We start from the raw sequence: 16,945 nt of genomic DNA on the forward strand, positions 1-16,945 counted from the left end.
TAATGGTTTCTCTTGCAAAAAGGCACTAGCTCACTCAGTTTTCTCATGCATCCATGACATTATGCCTCTGATTGAATATTCTTATTGGGTCTTTGTAATGTCACACTTTCTTTACACACACACACAAACACACAGACACATACACAGACTTATGCAAACAGCTTTGATTTATTTTCCCGCGGACCTCAATGCATTTCTGCGTCCTTTATGAGCTTGTTGTGAAATTCAACAGCCGCTGTTTAAATAGGCTGGAGACAAGGTGTGTGTGGGTGTGTGTGTGTGTGTGTGTGTGTGTGTGTGTGTGTGTGTGTGTGTGTGTGTGTTCAGTAAATTGTAAGTCACGACTTGCTCTGACTGCAGAGTTTAAGGCATTTCTGAAACACACATTATCAGTGAGGTGCTAGGTTTCTCAGCCTGAAGATAAACATTGAACATTTATGACTTCTTCACTTTACAGCTTGTTGACTCTGTGATTCTGACTGTTGGACATTCTGTAGGCCTGTTGGAGACACTGTAGACTGAAAAAACTTTGTGTGAGTGCGAGCTCTTGCAGCATGGTGTTGCAAAAAAAGCAAACATTCCCACTCAATCAGTAACTTTGCCAATGCAGCTCATGTTTTAACAAAACATCATGCCCGGCGTTGTTACACGAGACAGACTAATGGGCTCTGTTGGACCAAGGAAATATTTGCCGAATGAAAAAACCCTGTTCATACCTGTCCACATCAGGCCTGAAACTTCTCTTTGTTGTAGCCTTCTCTTTTTTATGTGTGTGTGTGTGTGTGTGTGTGTGTGTGTGTGTGTGTGTGTGTGTGTGTGTGTGTGTGTGTGTGTTTTGTACTGGTTCATTACAAAAGCACTGCCATTCCCTTGCAAACCATCCAAGTCCACCACAGAGGTCTGAACCTGCCATGATCATCCCTAGACCTGGATAAACATCAAAATCCTCTCCTCAGTCCTTGCTAATCAGATGCCAAGCTCAGTCACTTTGTCAGAAGACAGGCCAACATACTCTGTGTGGACCACTGCTATCTGTGTGTGTTTTTGCCAAGCTTAAGTCTTCCTGCTTCTCCTGTTGCCTTGGTGCCCCTTTACCCTGGTGACCATGGCTTATACTCTCCCCCACACACAGCTACTAGACACCATTATCTCCGATGTGTGTATTTTTATTCTCAAACAAACCTCACTTTTGCTTGTTTCACACTTAAAAGTATTTTTTTTATTTGAGGGCGGCCTTTCAATCACAATTTCTAATCATCCAAGTGGGCATTCAGACTGAAAAAAAAAACTAATTTACATTGATGTTGGCATGTTGCCACAGGTCAGTAGACCAAATTCAAACTAGTCCCTAAATCCCCTTGGAATAACATAATGATGAGTTTGAAAGTTATTGGATGCCAAAACACAGCCAATTTTATAACTCTAAAAGGTTATCACTAATGATTATATTCTCTGCTACAATTGCAAGGTAGAGTAATGGCAGAATAAGACCTAATGTCAATGTCTGTTTGAACATAGCCTTAGTAACAGCAGGCAAAGCACTTTGTTACCAATCCATAAACTTAAAGAGACACAGAAGATTTTTATACAATCTATATGGTACTATTAGGTCTGTGCCCAAAAACAACACTGATGAGCAGAGAGAGCTGGTCTTGTATTTCCAGACCTTCTTCCGCAGTGCTGGGGAGTAAGGTCTAATGGACGTTTGAGAAGTTTAAGAAACTGCAACGTACAGCTTTAAATTGTCGTCAGTATCCCAAATTTTCCAAAAATGTAGATGGCAGAGAAATGCGGTAAAAATGATTCCCACTATTTCCATTTCAAGGAATACTGCGGCAATAAACAATGACATCTTGGATTTGAACACAATCGGGATAGCTTTAGATTGCGTTTCAATAAACACGATACTAGAATAGAACAATGTTGTGCAGTCTACAATAATGTACTTTTGAGGCTACTTAAGAGGAAATTTAAGGGCAACACTTGAGTTCAAGTGTCTCAGTGTGAAATTGTGAGGGATAAGAAGTTAAGAAATGAATGTCAACACTTGATGACCTCACATGTATACTAATACAAACGTGTGCATGTTTCTCTGTGTGTGTGTGCAGGCGTGTGTGAAGGTATCATCTCGGGCCGGTAGCAGCTAGCTAGCAGCTAAATAACTCCACACTTCATTAGCGGCGATGAGGTGAGCTGCTCATCCCCTTATTGTTAGCTAGCGCTAAGCTGCAGTAATCCCAAACAAAGGGCCGGGGCCTCGCGGCAGCCTGCGTGGATTAGACCGCTTTCTAGAAAAATCCGAGAGATTCATTCTCATTCAAATTGGCCTGTAAACAAATCCAGCGGTAGCCGGGAGAGAGATGAGAGAGATGAGTGTATAATGGTGAGAGTGTGAAATATCTTGTATGTATACATGTGTTATGTAGCGTGTGTGTGGAGGCCTGTGTATTACTGAGAGTGGGTAGAAGCTCCAAATTCAAAGAGTGTGTGTGTGTGTGTGTGTGTGTGTGTGTGTGTGTGTGTGTGTGTGTGTGTGTGTGTGTGTGTGTGTGTGTGTGTGTGTGTGTGTGTGAGAAAATGGCACAAATATGCATACAAAATTGAACATTACAAAAAAGCGTATTTTCTTACTTCTGGTATCTGCACATGGTTTAGTTTTGTCTGTCCAGGTTTTGAGATCTCTGTACGTGTACATTCTGGCGCCGCCCCAACTGACTGGAAGGCAATAGAATTCATCCTTAAAATCATTGTTTGTTTCATTTAAAGGACTTTTTTTCAATCAATAATTGATTTTTAGGGTATGATAGATAACAGAGATTTGTTCAGGTCCTGAAATTAACACCCGACCACGCGCCAAGCTTAGGTGAAGTTTGCCACTGTCGGGTACCTTGGCAGCAAATGAGATTTTAGTGATTCAGAGTTGTTTTTTTGACAGTTGTTCTTTCACATTTCAACCAAGTCCGCCATTTGCTGGGACGGGGTAAACCCCGCCCACTCTGTCGACAATTTGAGATCGCCCTGTAGCTCAGTTTGGAATCTTGCATGTTTGATTCTCCTGCTTCAGTTCGCAGTTTTTGTGGTAACCAATCGCAAACTGGCTTATCTTCTTGGCGCGCTTTTGGCGGGTTGTGTTGGGCAGGGAACAACATCTCTCGTCTCGCACAATAAACAGTACCTAGCTTGATGCTGAACTTGCTAGCGAGCTAGTTACCTTAGCCCTGTTCCACAACACATGTAACGTTATCTTACCTGATGTGTTTTTATCGAGTGAAGTGTTTTCAGCCGATAATCAAAGGAATAAGCAAGATCCGCTGCTCATTTGAGTAACATTACATCCCTGGTACAATACACAGAGATGATGTCAAATACATTGGCTGGTGTGTGGATTTTAAAATCCACCTGCCACTGTGGCTGGTGGCCAAAAAGTTAACTTCAGTCCCTGGAGGTGTCTCTCCTTTTGATTGGTTGTTGCAGCTGGTGGCTATAGTATAACGATGTTGTTGTCCCTTGATGCTGTCTTGATAACTGTTAAAAGTATAGGGCTGAAATGGTGCAACACTAATACGCATGCCAATAGTGCGTGGGAATTGAACTTTTCTTTAGTGAAATTAAATCTAAAAAATAATCAGCAACATTTTTGTATAGGGACTATTCATATAGGGATTTATTTTTTTCAATACCCTTGCACAGCAGATGTTTTGACTTGTCTAAGCAGGAGAAGCACATAGGGAACCAATAACTTCCATGATGTGTTGTGTTCCAGCAGTTATTGCAATGCAGTCAAAATGTCTGCTTTGAAAAGGTCTGTTCAACTCCATTTTAAATCGATTTGTTCTAATCCAGAACCAGAAAATGTTCGTGGCAAAAAAAAACAAACATTGCTGTTGATTTTGTTCAATGTTGTGTGCTCCACAGCCAAAATCCCATTCACTTCTACTGTATTGGGGTCAAGGCACAAATATCAGCCATGGATATGGAAACCTGGGGAGACGCCATTTAAGAATTTATCCTTATCTGCACAAACTTAAAGTAGATGTGCTTTGGTGTATGTATCTACGTTGTCAAGCAACCGTCAGTCCGTCAGATAATTTGGTTCTTCTTCCCATGTGACACATTCACATTTTCTGCTCATTTCATTTTGCCACATGCAGCCACTTGTAACACTGCAGCACCTTTTTTTCAAGTCACTGAAATGACAAGAGTTTTCCTTTCAGGCAGTCTGCTAATCTGACTTGATCATTAATAAGCATCAGTCAGCTCAGTGAATACTTTACTTAAGGAAGTAGGCTTCTTCATCTGGCTGATCTGATGCTTTGATTAGTTTTTTGGCTTAATTCTCCACTGAAATGCCTGCAATTGTTCAAATAGCATATTAGCCATCAATCACATTTTCTGATGCTCGTCAATCTTATTATTATTGGTTTTTATCATTATTAGCGGTCAATCAAATGGATTGAGTTAGCCATTGTATAAAGCATCGTTTGAATATGATGTCAGAGGAATATTTAGCTGATCTGACGATCAGGCTTTACATGTTTTGATCCACTATGTGATCAATCCAATATGACAATTTGATTGTAATGTCCATCAAGTAGTTGGTCATATAATTAGCCATTAGTATCCATCAGTCAACGATAATGGTTTAGTTGGCATGAAGTGGTCCTTAAATGGTGCAAGTTAGCTGGAAATCATATGTTTAAATATAGATACTGTCCACAAATACTAAATGTACTAGAATGTAAGTTTCAGCATCATCTAGATAATCCGATTCTGTAGAAGTGACTGCATTTAGATATCCATCCTGCCTAATTTTATATTTCATCTTAAATCTAGATTTCTATCATCTAACTGTTTCGATTTGTGAGGTGTTACTGATTTTTTCATGGTGTTTTGGATTTGTTCCAACAGTTTATCTGTCTGTAAATTCAGAGTAGGGGTGTAAGTAGTTCTTTAAACTATGACAGTGTTCCTAAAAATTGGATTTAAAAAATCGTAATATATATCGCAGTGCTCATAGTATCGCAGTATATTCAATTGTAAACCCTGTATCATGATGCGTATTGCATTGCCAGATTCTTGCCAATAGCCCTAGTACAGAGGGGGTTTGTTATCGTGGTGGAATGCACTTCAGTATGTTTTTGATAAAATGTGCCTGTTATATGTAATTGATCAATGTACGTCAGTATCTCCCCTACACATGTTTCCGTAATCATTCCTGTAATGCTCTGATGCATTTCCCCAAACAAACCTTCATCAGACTAAAGAATAAAACTATGGAAGGGTTAATGAGAGATGTTTTGTGCTTTTGCTATAGCTGCATAAAGCGGCTGTGATTGACCTAAGTGTTATTTAGCTGCAGTTATTGCTGTCTGACCTCGTTTTAACATCCTGTCTGGCTTTCTTTGGCTGTTTTAGTTTGGAACACAGTACAAGATTCTAATGATTATCGACCTCCTTGATGATGAAGATTGTGCAAGAGATGGAAACGATAATTGTTTAGTTCATTTATTCTAATGTCATAATTAAACATTTATCTAAATTATTTGAGGGTAGTTGACAAACAAAACAGGGGAAAAAAATGACAAACACATTTAGAAGCATGAATCTAAAGAGCGTAATGTTATAGAATGCTAAGATTTGCTAATTATCACAAAGTAGAAAGCTTAAGCTGATGGGAATGTCATTAGTTTGCAGGTATTTGGTTAATAAATTAAATGATTAAAAACAAATTATTTGAGACAGAACTAATCTGTGACCCAATGATTATGTAAAATGAACCAGGATCACCTGCGTTATTCCAATGTATCCTAACGGGACATTTATGTCTGGACCAGATTTCTTGGCAATCCATTCAACATTTGTTGAGAGTTTTTACTCAAAATCACAAATGTCAACCTTCATGGTGACACTAGAGGAAAAGTCACTAAGATTCCTCCCCTGGAGAACACCAATTTCCATCCTCAGAGCCACGCTGTTATCATGGCTGAAAATACTATTTTTTAGATCTTTTAACACTAACGTTCAACTAGAAGTCCAGGCTTGATAAACAGCCATCTATAACTGAAGAGCATTGTGGCTTTTCCAACGGAAACTTTCTGTATCTGCATTGTTTAAACTGTTTATGTTGAATTCTTTGTTAATGGGATGCCGGTGATGTGTGTTGTTCTGTAAATATCTGCCAGCTGTGTCTGCGTGTCTTTGGTTCCTGAACAAACAGATGTGAGACTGACCAACCACGTCTCTTCTGGTGGTCAGCAGTGTTAGTGTCTTTAAAGTTCTAATCTTCAACTTCACTTCATCTGTCCAGTAGGCTACTTTTCTGAGTTTGACCATGTCCAGCAGGTAAAATGTGTACAAATGGACAAGTACTGTATGTCCACACTAGCATTTTCAAGTCTTTTTTTTGGTAGATGTTGTCGTCCACACCGAAATTTGTAATCAATATCAAAGCTGAGCATTAGATCATCTGGTAGAGTAGGACAGTCACAGACTCGTTAAAATAATAAAATGTTGTTGTTCACGTTGACTTATTTGACTGTTGTCCGACAAGTACAGTAAAAAATTATATAAAATTGTTTTTTATAGAGTTGTGCTATAGTTTTTTCTTTTAATGTACTTACAGACAGTAAGTCTAGTCTTTGCAAGGATACACAATCATTTATTCCGTCTACAATTTAATCATGAGACAATGTTTTCCAGATTTTTGTTTTGAAAAAGTCTCTGTTGTGGTGGGGAACCATTACTGGCTTAGTTTGGAGAGGAAGAGATGGGTTTTAAATTTAGTTAATTGGCGCATTATTTCATCAAAATCCAAAACAACATTCCTCAACTGACAGTTAATTCGTAGTAAGAACCACTATAATAAAAACAAAATGTATATATATATTGTGACATATAATGAGAAAACTCTAACTGTAGGTGATATTATTGTGTTCTGGAAAATTAAGTATTAAATTAATGTTGATGTATTTCTATTGATGTTATGGCCAATAGCTCTAAGTTGAAGTTAATTATTCTGTAGAGCCAGACAGTTTTTTTACCAATATATCTATCTTGCAGTGCTTTTACACATACATTACTTCTGCAATAACATCACCTTTTAATGCTCCAAATCTAGATATTTATACTCAGTACCTGCTGATATTTTTTTTGTAAGTAAACTTTGAACGTCCCTCAGAAAACCAAATACTGACCAACCTTTAAGATTGAGAAGCGAACATTATCTGAAAATCAGACTTAAACTCAGTATCGCACATAGAGTACTCTGTGTTGGTGTGAACCTCTACAGTGATCATGCATGAGCATCAAATCAAAACAGCCATTCAATAATGTTACTATGTCAACTCAAGGGCAAGTATAGCAGTGTGCATAAATGAATGAATTAATGAATGAAAGAATGAAAGTGTGTGATAATGTTTTTGCGTCTGACATGATTGACAGTTGGTCGGCCGACACACACACACACACACCACCTTTCACTGATTATTGTGTCTATGTCTGTATCACACACAAACACACACTACTATGCAGAAACACAAAGGGAGCCTACCGTGAATCTCCCATCAGGCCGAGCTGTGAGAAGACACACAAAACAGATGCAGCAAATGTGTCCACTCATGCATATGGAAGTGTGTGTGTGTGTGTGTGTGTGTGTGTGTGTGTGTGTGTGTGTGTGTGTGTGTGTGTGTCTCAATGTAAAATGCATTAACATTCAGTGATGATTCTGGTGTTTCTAAAGGCTCTCATGGTGCCACTGGACTCTAGTTTCACATTATGCTTTCACATTCAGGCTCTGTGGATGGGTTTATAATTAAAAGTGCCCCTTCTCTCTAACAAGAGTGGGCTAGTCTATATGGCAAAGATTGATCAGATAAAGAACCAAATTCATATTTCTTTACTGCTAAGCCTATTCACTCTGTGATCCCTGATTGTCCTGTGTCTCTGAGTCTTTAAATCTTCCTCTGGCACAGATTTTGCTGCTTTTCCCTGTCTAACGGACTACTATCTGGTTATTTCTGTAGTCTCTTCCAAAGACCTGTCAGCAACACTGTGTCTTTGCATTGCTTGATGTTAATGTAGTTCCCTTATAAGCTTAATGATTATGTACGTTTTTGTTCAGCCATCATTGATATTGCTGCTGAAAACTACTGAATTCTAGAAATGTTAAATGCGTCACTTAGTCTAAATGCAAGTAGATTTTAGAGTGGAAAAATACTACGAGGCCATGCAACAAAAGAAAAAGATTTTTTGGAAATGATGGAAATTCAAAAAAAAGTTTTGTTAGTTTTGAAAATAATACAGGTTCATTGTTTTGTAAAAGCTGTTTCAAAACCATTTTGACTGTTGATGGTGTCAAGTAGTGGAATAACTGAAAAGACTATTCATATTGCATTATTATATTTCATAGCTTTGCTATGATATGGAAAGGAATGGATTTAGTTTGAGCTATATATATATATATATAGTAAAGAGTAGGTAACAAGGTAACAATCCCATCATTTTTTTTGTGTGATGCAGACTGTTGTAAAATGTGAGTCCTTGTCCTTAATTGTGTGTGTGTGTTTGTGTGTGTGTGTGTCTGTTTGTGTGTGTGTGTGTGTGTGTGTGTGTGTGTGTGTGTGTGTAAGAGAGAGAGAGAGAGAGAGAGAGAGAGAGAGAGAGAGAGTTGGAAGGAGATTCTTTACTCTCTTCCTCACCTCTCCCTTCATCCCCTCTCCTCCCTTCCCTCTATTCACTTCTCTCTCTTCTTCACCCCTCGTCTAGTGGCCCTATCTTCTCCTTGCTCCAACCCTCCCCTCCACCCCTGTGATAGACAGGGTGTCCTCACCTTGTAACGATCAGTGACATCCAATATGTTTGGCTTGGGATCATCCCCTGTGTGTCCATTGTGCTTTTTGTTAAACGCTTTATTGATTAGCCATGAGTTAATTACAAATTACTTCAACCGTGGGCAGACTGAGGTGCTTGTACATGGCTGCAGGATCCATCCTGGAGGAGCTAATGCATGTTGACTGCACACCACTGCAGGTGTGCATCTCAACATCAGCGGGTTACATAAGGCTACCTGATTCTCCCCATTAACATCCATGCATTTATGACATTTCACAGAGCCTTATCAACACTTTAAGGGCATGCAATTTTTTCTGGGCCATTGTAGGGAAAAGGGTAGAATTAGCTACAGGAGGTTTCTGCAGACACCAAGGGTATGCCCCCTGAATACTTAATTCTATCAAGCACAACTTGACTCACCCTATGCTAAATTATGAGGCTGTGCCAAATCCACACTAGACCTTTGGAGACTAATGTATTCTGGATTTAAGCTCCAATGTAAAATCCACAACAGCCAGCACCTGACTCTGCAGCAGCCTCCCAAAACCACCTCTCACCTCTGACAAAAAGTTAATAAATGTAAATAATAGGCTTATAGTAATAATTACAATAGCCTAATAATAACAATAAAAATAATGATAATAATAATAATAATAATAATGATAATCTTGGCAACCTCCAACAGCATACACTTTTTGGAGTCTTTATCCTTTTCATGTCGTGTCAGTTTCTCTTTGACATTGCCGTGTACTTTGTGCAAAAGGAAAACGGAGCGAAAAAAAATCTTTATCAAATCCCCATTCTGAGGCTTTCAATAAGGCAGGCCATTACCTCACTGGCGCTTTTGTTCGGCCTATACAAGAGAGAACAAAATGGTTATTCAGGAGGACGCTTTAGATTTTTATTGTGGGCTCGCTATTCACAAAGAGCACCGTTATTGTATTAAAAAGAACCATCTGTGGCAGAAACAATGGCTTCAAATTATCTGTGAATACCCAGTGAACAAAATATAAAGCTTTTTCCTGCTCATTATGTGGGCTAAGCTAGGGGGTGGAAGATAGGAGAGGAGAGGCATAGACTTTGCTATAACTGACTTTTGTTGTTCTTGCCTGCATTCTTCTCCTTTTTAAATCGGCCCCCTTTTCACATTGTGTGTCGCCATAAACGGCTTTTCTTGTTGCAGGGCTAGCGGAAAGAAGACAGCGGAGCTCCAGACAGACAGCGGGGCTTCACGGGGCTGCACGCCGGACAAAGCGAGCCGGCTGCCGGGTAGAAACGGCGCGGACTATCGGGGATGGGGGATCACGCGGAGGGTGCCGGTTGGACGTTTCTTGGGAGCTCTGTCCCGGACAAGTTTAAGCTTTCGCCGAGAAGCGGGATGAAGATATGGAGGAGGCTGAGCGATATGGCATCTTGTTTAATTTCTGCCAATCAAGACCTGAGGAAGACGACTCAAACTGGCAGTAAGTTGAAGTGCGGTGGAGAAGAGAAGCCGTGTGTCTGGGTGTGGGTGTGTGTGCACGCGCACGTGTGTGTGTGTTTGTTTCGGTATGTGTGTGTGTGTGTGTGTTTGAGTCAGGGTGTGTGTATAACATGCAGTGTTGTGGAATGACACCGCATGGCATCATGAGCTTGACTGAATCCCTGAGTTGTTGTTGGCCGGTTGAGTTTTCTGCTCTCAACTCTCACACACACACACACACACACACACACACACACACACACACACACACACACACACACACACACACACACACACACACACACACACACACACACACACAGATCATGTATGGTCATCAAACAGACAGAACATATATGGTCCTCAAATTTTACATTTGTTTCTTTAATGTAATTTTGTTTTAGTCATATGCTTTCCTTTTTATTTTTTTATTTTCAACTATATTAAATAGGCTATAACACAAGGTTTGAATTACAATTCAAGCAAAACGACCTGGAATATTTCTTACTTATTAATTCACTTTTATTAGCCTATTGGAGAAATGTAGTTTTACTCTGACGCATAAGATGGCTTACATTTTATTCTCACTTTAATTTTTTTGTACTATTCTCACTTTATCTTGGCAAATTTACAACCTAATAGACATTTTTCCTGATGCTTTTATTAGATTTATTAGATTTATTTTACTTTATTATCGCACTAAATGACATAAATAGGCCCAATCTATTTCGGAAAGAAATAAAATGTAACATTAGCCTATCGGAAACATTAAGTTGATCATCCAACTCATTGCTAAATACTTTATTCCTCCATTTATCTGGAAGAAAAACTTTGTACAAGCCTATGTTTCGACAATTATGTCCAAGCAGGACTTATTAATGTTTTCATAAAGTATTTTCTCGGCTGCGTCTCCAGCCCCTGTTACGGCCCCTAGTGGCAAAAAAAGACCATTTTATTTCCTTTCACCTGTAATCTGTCTCTCTTATTGCCATATGCAATGAATATTTAGTTTTTTTCTCTAATACAGTTGATCATTTTACAGATTTTGACATGTGAAGACTTTATTAGCATTTCCTTGAGATTAATTGACACGTGACACTCTTAGAAGAATTCTTGCACTTATATTGTTGCTCTTTCTTTCTCGCTTGTTTTTGCCGTGATCCTATCACCTAAATTTGTGCAACCACAAAACAGTATTTTGATATCCCAGCGTGCTGCTCCCTTTATTTGCTGTATCCATCCCAACCTGGTGTAGCAGGGGGCTTACAAGTGGTTCGAGGGAGCCGCCCCGCCAGTTTCTCCTGGTTTTTGTCAAACAACGGCTTTAATTCAGGATGATTGTGGATGCAGGGCCATTCCCGGCTGGATGGGGCCTGCTTTCAGAGAGCTGCAGGGCCCCGCTGTTCCTTTATTATCATAAGCAGATTAGAGGTAGCGGGGAACACACTCAGATGCAGATAGCAGCCGAGCGGCCCATTTCAACCTTGCATTATAATGGACCGAGCTGCATGTGTCGCCTCTCGCAGCCTATTAAGCACAAGATGAATCTTATGTAAGGTTGCCGGGGCCGGCATAATGAGAGCACGGGGGCTCCGCTGCTCCATTTATTATCAAATGACTAAAACAAAATAATAAGGCTTGGTCTATTCACTTTCAATTATGATTTAATCTAAAGACACGCATTTAAATTAAATTATTTCAGGTGTATGTACTTGATCTATCTTTAATTATTGGGGTTGTCTGGCTTGCCGACTCAGACGGGCTGTTTTGGGACTTTTGCTTTTCAATTCCTTTAGTTGTTTGTGTAATACATTTATTTTAAAGAACACGTTCAAATTAAGAGAACTTCTACAAACATCCATCCTCTATTCCTACACTCTACAGTAGCCTACAGTAGCCTACTAAAAAATACCAGTCTGGGCTTTTGGAGTTGCGTGTAGTTCCATCTCTGTCCAGTAGGCGGCACTGGTGTCACGCAGCATGACGCCTTGTCTTTGGAGGGAGATTCAGGGAAAGAAGCAGAACAAGTAGCACCAACACTGCCGAAAATCCCCCAAAAACTTTAGTGGTTTTGAACGTTAAATCTATATGAGTGAATTATTTCGCTTTAAATACGATGATGCTGGTTTTATCTGATAATAATCGCAGTCTGGTCGCTTTGATCCAGAATAAAGTGAAGCAGGTGGAGGCCGCTTTTTATTCACACTAATTGGCTGACACGCTTGTTCAGGCTTATATGAATGAGCGGTGCCTTTTGTGTAAACACACTTTAGCTTAAAATATTCCTCACCTCTATTTCTCCTCTCCTCGTGCCCCCCCCCCCCCCACACACACACACACACTACAAAGCCCCAACAACAACAGCAGCAGTGGAAGTGGAGTGGAGTTTGGTCTTTCTCCGGACAGATGTAGCGACAACATCCCAAACAAAAAACGCTTATTTGTGCTGAGATGAGCCCGTCTGCCTTCTGTGTGTTGGCATTCAACTTCACTAAACAAAAGGACTGGGGGAAACATCTTGGATTACCTTTCCTCTTTTCAACGTTAAAAACCAGCCGTGCCTCCCCCCCCCACACACACACACACACACACACGCATTCACCCACACCACCGCTATTCAATGCTTCGAGTTAACTAACAAAGTTTATTTAAGGGTTGTCATGTTATTGGGGCTGTAAGTGGGGGCATTAGGGACTTTTTGATTTTGAACAGCAGTGGCACGGACCGGGACTTAATGTGAGTTGTTGTTTTCAACAATGCTGTTGAAGATAAGATGATACTGACACCATTAATGTCAACATTTGATACATATATGTAGGCCAACACTTTTCTTTTTCTTTCAATGATAGGCTCTGCCTCATGATGGATTTGTTGTTAGAATTTGGGCTTATTATTTACATTACAAATAGGCCTAAAACCAAAGAGTATAATCGACTCATTCCCAGATATTTGAAATTCTTCGACACATTTTGACATTATATTTTCTACTATAAGTTTTTAGTCCTATTTCACTCATAACGTTTCAAAACGACACTGTCTAATTTCTTAACAGTTAGCAAGATTTTGCAACTTCCTTTTCTCTATTATTATATTCGAAAATGATCATAAAGTGTCACCATGTAGGCTATATATTCCCAGAGAAATCTCTCCATGAGCCTGGAAATAGTAAATATGTACTTTATATTGGCTCATATGGGCAGGCTGAGTGTGCGTGTGTCTCGGGGCAGAGCAGACCCTGCCCATTTATGCTAATTATTGCCTCCCATTGGTGTGTCAGGGGAGCAGGCCTGATCTGATTGGCCAGGTCGAAGCCATTTATTTGCTGACAGCCCCGTCACATGAATGGTTGTCTATTAACTTGTTCAAAAACTATCTGGAGTTGTCAAGGCTCAGGCGGACAGAGGCGAAAAAGTAGTTTGTTGATGCTTTTTCGGAGAAGCGATTGGAGAAGTTTTGTGGACACAACATAGCAGGGACCTTTTGGGAGAAGGCTCTTTGTCACTCATACACACAAGCTCTGACACACACTCACCGAGGGGAAGAGAGAGTGAGAGTGTGTGGAGACGCGGCTTGGTGCTGGTTGTTTTTGTCCAGAGAAAAAGTTGCAGAGAAAAATCGACAGGTAACTTTTCCTCCTCACTGTCCTCTCTTTGGCTTGTGGAGTTTGTCTCTGTGTGTGTGTTTTTTTTCTCTGCTCGGGAGCTCCAACTTAAAGCTGTTCCTGATGTATAACATGATGGAGACTGAACTGAAGCCCCCAGCTCCCCAGACCAACACGGGGGGCTCGGGCAACACCAACACGTCTGGCAACGGCCCCAACCAGAAAAACAGTCCGGAGCGGGTCAAGAGACCCATGAACGCGTTCATGGTGTGGTCCCGGGGCCAGAGGAGGAAGATGGCCCAGGAAAATCCCAAAATGCACAACTCGGAGATAAGCAAGAGACTGGGCGCAGAGTGGAAACTTCTGTCGGAAAGCGAGAAGAGACCTTTCATCGACGAAGCCAAGAGGCTCCGGGCCCTGCACATGAAGGAGCATCCGGATTACAAATACCGGCCCCGGCGGAAAACCAAGACCCTCATGAAGAAGGACAAGTACACCTTGCCCGGCGGGCTGCTGTCTCCCGGAGGGAACGGGATGGGAGCTGGGGTCGGGGTGGGGGCCGGGCTGGGCGGTGGGGTGAACCAGCGGATGGACAGCTACGCGGCGCACATGAACGGCTGGACCAACGGCGGCTACGGCATGATGCAAGACCAGCTGAGCTACCAGCACCCGGGGCTGAACGCGCACAACCCGAGCCAGATGCAGTCCATGCACCGCTACGACATGAGCGCCCTGCAGTACAACAGCATGACCAGCTCCCAAAGCTATATGAACGGCTCCCCGACATACTCCATGTCCTATTCCCAGCAAACCACGCCGGGGATGACCACCCTGGGCTCCATGGGGCCCTCCTCGGTGGTGAAGTCCGAGTCGAGCAGCTCCAGCCCGCCTGTCGTCACCTCGTCTTCCCACCGGGCCGGGCCGGGCTGCCAAAGCGGAGATCTGAGAGACATGATCAGCATGTACCTCCCCGGGGCGGAGGTCAGCGATCAGACCGCCCAGACCAGGCTACACATGTCCGGGCACTACCAGAGCACCGTGCCCGGGACGACGATCAACGGCACGTTGCCCTTAACACACATGTAAGAGACACAAAGCAGAGAGAGAAAAGAGAGAAAGAAAAAAAAAACTTTTATAAGAGAAACTGTGGACTATTAACGTTGGACTATTTTTGTACAGAAAAATTTCGGGGTGGGAAAAGTTGTATAGAAGTCTCCAGGAAAAAGGACACACGACTCTTTTTTTCTTTCATTTTATTCTAAAGAAGCTCTAGAGGAACGGTAGGAGATCCCCTCTTCACTGGTGGATGAAGTTTGGAAGACTAGAAAGTGGGAGTCGCAATCAAATGTTTTATTATTGCAATCACCTTTTTGTACAGTATTTATCAAAGAAACATTACAATCAGATGAAATTGTTTGTTAAACTGCAAGAGGTTGCATTTTTCTTTTTCTTTTTTTTACATAAAGCATTGCCAGTTCTGCTGAAAATAGAAAAAGTGAAGATGGCAGAACTGGAATGATGTGGGAGCGATCAGTTATGCTCCTTTATTACTGCAAACATTGGAAAGAAAAGGGACATACAAACGAAGCAGGTAATACTGTGTTTCCATTTGAGGTCAATATTACTAAACATTTTAATTTCTTTAAAAAAAAAAGTTAAGACACTTGTTTTCTCATACAGCTTACAATATAGGTTGTTAATTTATATTTCCGTCTCCCACTTTTCATCTGTTAGAGGTATGACAATTGTGCTCTTTATTTTCTAATTGATTTGTACAATTTTCTGTATATTTACTGTGATATTTCAAGTTTTTATTTCGAAATTCATTCCCGTAGTTGTATTTTAAAAAGTGTGGCCTGTACGCAGAAGCCAACCACTCCATGTATATATATACCGGAACTAATACCATCCTTATAACAGTTACAATTTCAGCTGAGTATATTTTTTTTCAATATGCAGTTTGAAATGAATAAATTTTGGAAATTTGGATACTTGAAATTGTTTGAGTTTTGATTTGATTTCTCTGTTACTATGTGTGCAGGTTAAATTGTCATCTGTCTGTTGAGCTTTTCTGTCTTTCTTCTGATGTTATTCACTGTAAATGTAACACCGACTTTTTAAATCTTTATGCATATAAATATTAGACATCAGCTAACACAAATGACAGTTTTTTTGCTTCTTTTAAAAATAACCCTGATCCAATAACACAGCTTGTGCGTCGTGGTTTCTATGTCCCACAGTGCCTGCGGGCGGCTGCTTACGGTCCAACTTTGTTGCCCGTTTCCTAAAAAGGGGGAAGATATTTTCCAAAAACATCCCCAGACTGTCATTTTTCCTCTTCTACATATATATAAATATATATCACCAATAAGCTGCTGATGAGGCCCAAGCTGCATTTTAGGACATCTTTCTATTTTAATTAGCCTAATTTAATACTGCATATTATATAATGCTGTAGACCTGTTGGTATTGTTGGCCACTTTCTGAGTGGGACAGGAGACTGAGGGGGAAATAATTACATATCTTGTGTATAAACCAGATGTATATCCTCATTCGCAGTTATTACAGGTTTGTGTTAACTGACAGGAGGATTTCTGTCATTGGTGGCTTTTAATTTCCTAATGGCACTTGACTGTGACACCAGTAGGCCTATATATGGATATTTATGAGTATTTACAACAACCTAATCCCAGGAGCTCAAGTCTTTTTTTCATGTTGTAACGCTTCGTCTTGGTTTTGGGTTTAACTAATAAGGTGTGCTACTTTTGGGGCGCTTACTGCTTTCTGCTTATTTTTTTTCCTTCTCCAAATCACGAAGCTGCAGTTTATCAGCCTAAATGTTCAATTAGGTGTAAATTGAAGGTGAGCCCTCTTGAAAGGAGCCAGGCGAGCGGGACCAGCCGGGATGCCTTTTCTCCCGCGATGTAATGCCTCTATATAAAGTCTCGAGTGTGGCCATTTGAATGTAATGTTTAATCAAACGGCCCCTGCTGTTTTCCGTTAACTACGGCTCTCACGGCTCAAGCTCTCCGGTGACTCCACACCACCACCAC

General features: G+C 40.8%; 1 protein-coding gene and 1 long non-coding RNA gene across 2 annotated transcripts in view; both read left to right on the plus strand.

Moving 5' to 3' along the window:
• Positions 1-16,945, plus strand: part of LOC117950044 — a 77,973-nt gene that overhangs the window by 24,334 nt on the left and 36,694 nt on the right. The window contains exon 2 of the long non-coding RNA XR_004657792.1: positions 10,013-10,292. This is a non-coding gene — a long non-coding RNA (uncharacterized LOC117950044). The remainder of the gene's footprint in view (positions 1-10,012; positions 10,293-16,945) is intronic.
• Positions 13,600-15,890, plus strand: sox2 (SRY-box transcription factor 2). Its single transcript, XM_034880706.1, has one exon. The coding sequence runs from the start codon at positions 14,016-14,018 to the stop codon at positions 14,976-14,978; it is 963 nt and encodes a 320-aa protein (XP_034736597.1). The 5' UTR covers positions 13,600-14,015; the 3' UTR covers positions 14,979-15,890.

The sequence above is a fragment of the Etheostoma cragini genome, chromosome 9, assembly GCF_013103735.1.
Source record: "Etheostoma cragini isolate CJK2018 chromosome 9, CSU_Ecrag_1.0, whole genome shotgun sequence".
Lineage (NCBI taxonomy): Eukaryota > Metazoa > Chordata > Actinopteri > Perciformes > Percidae > Etheostoma > Etheostoma cragini.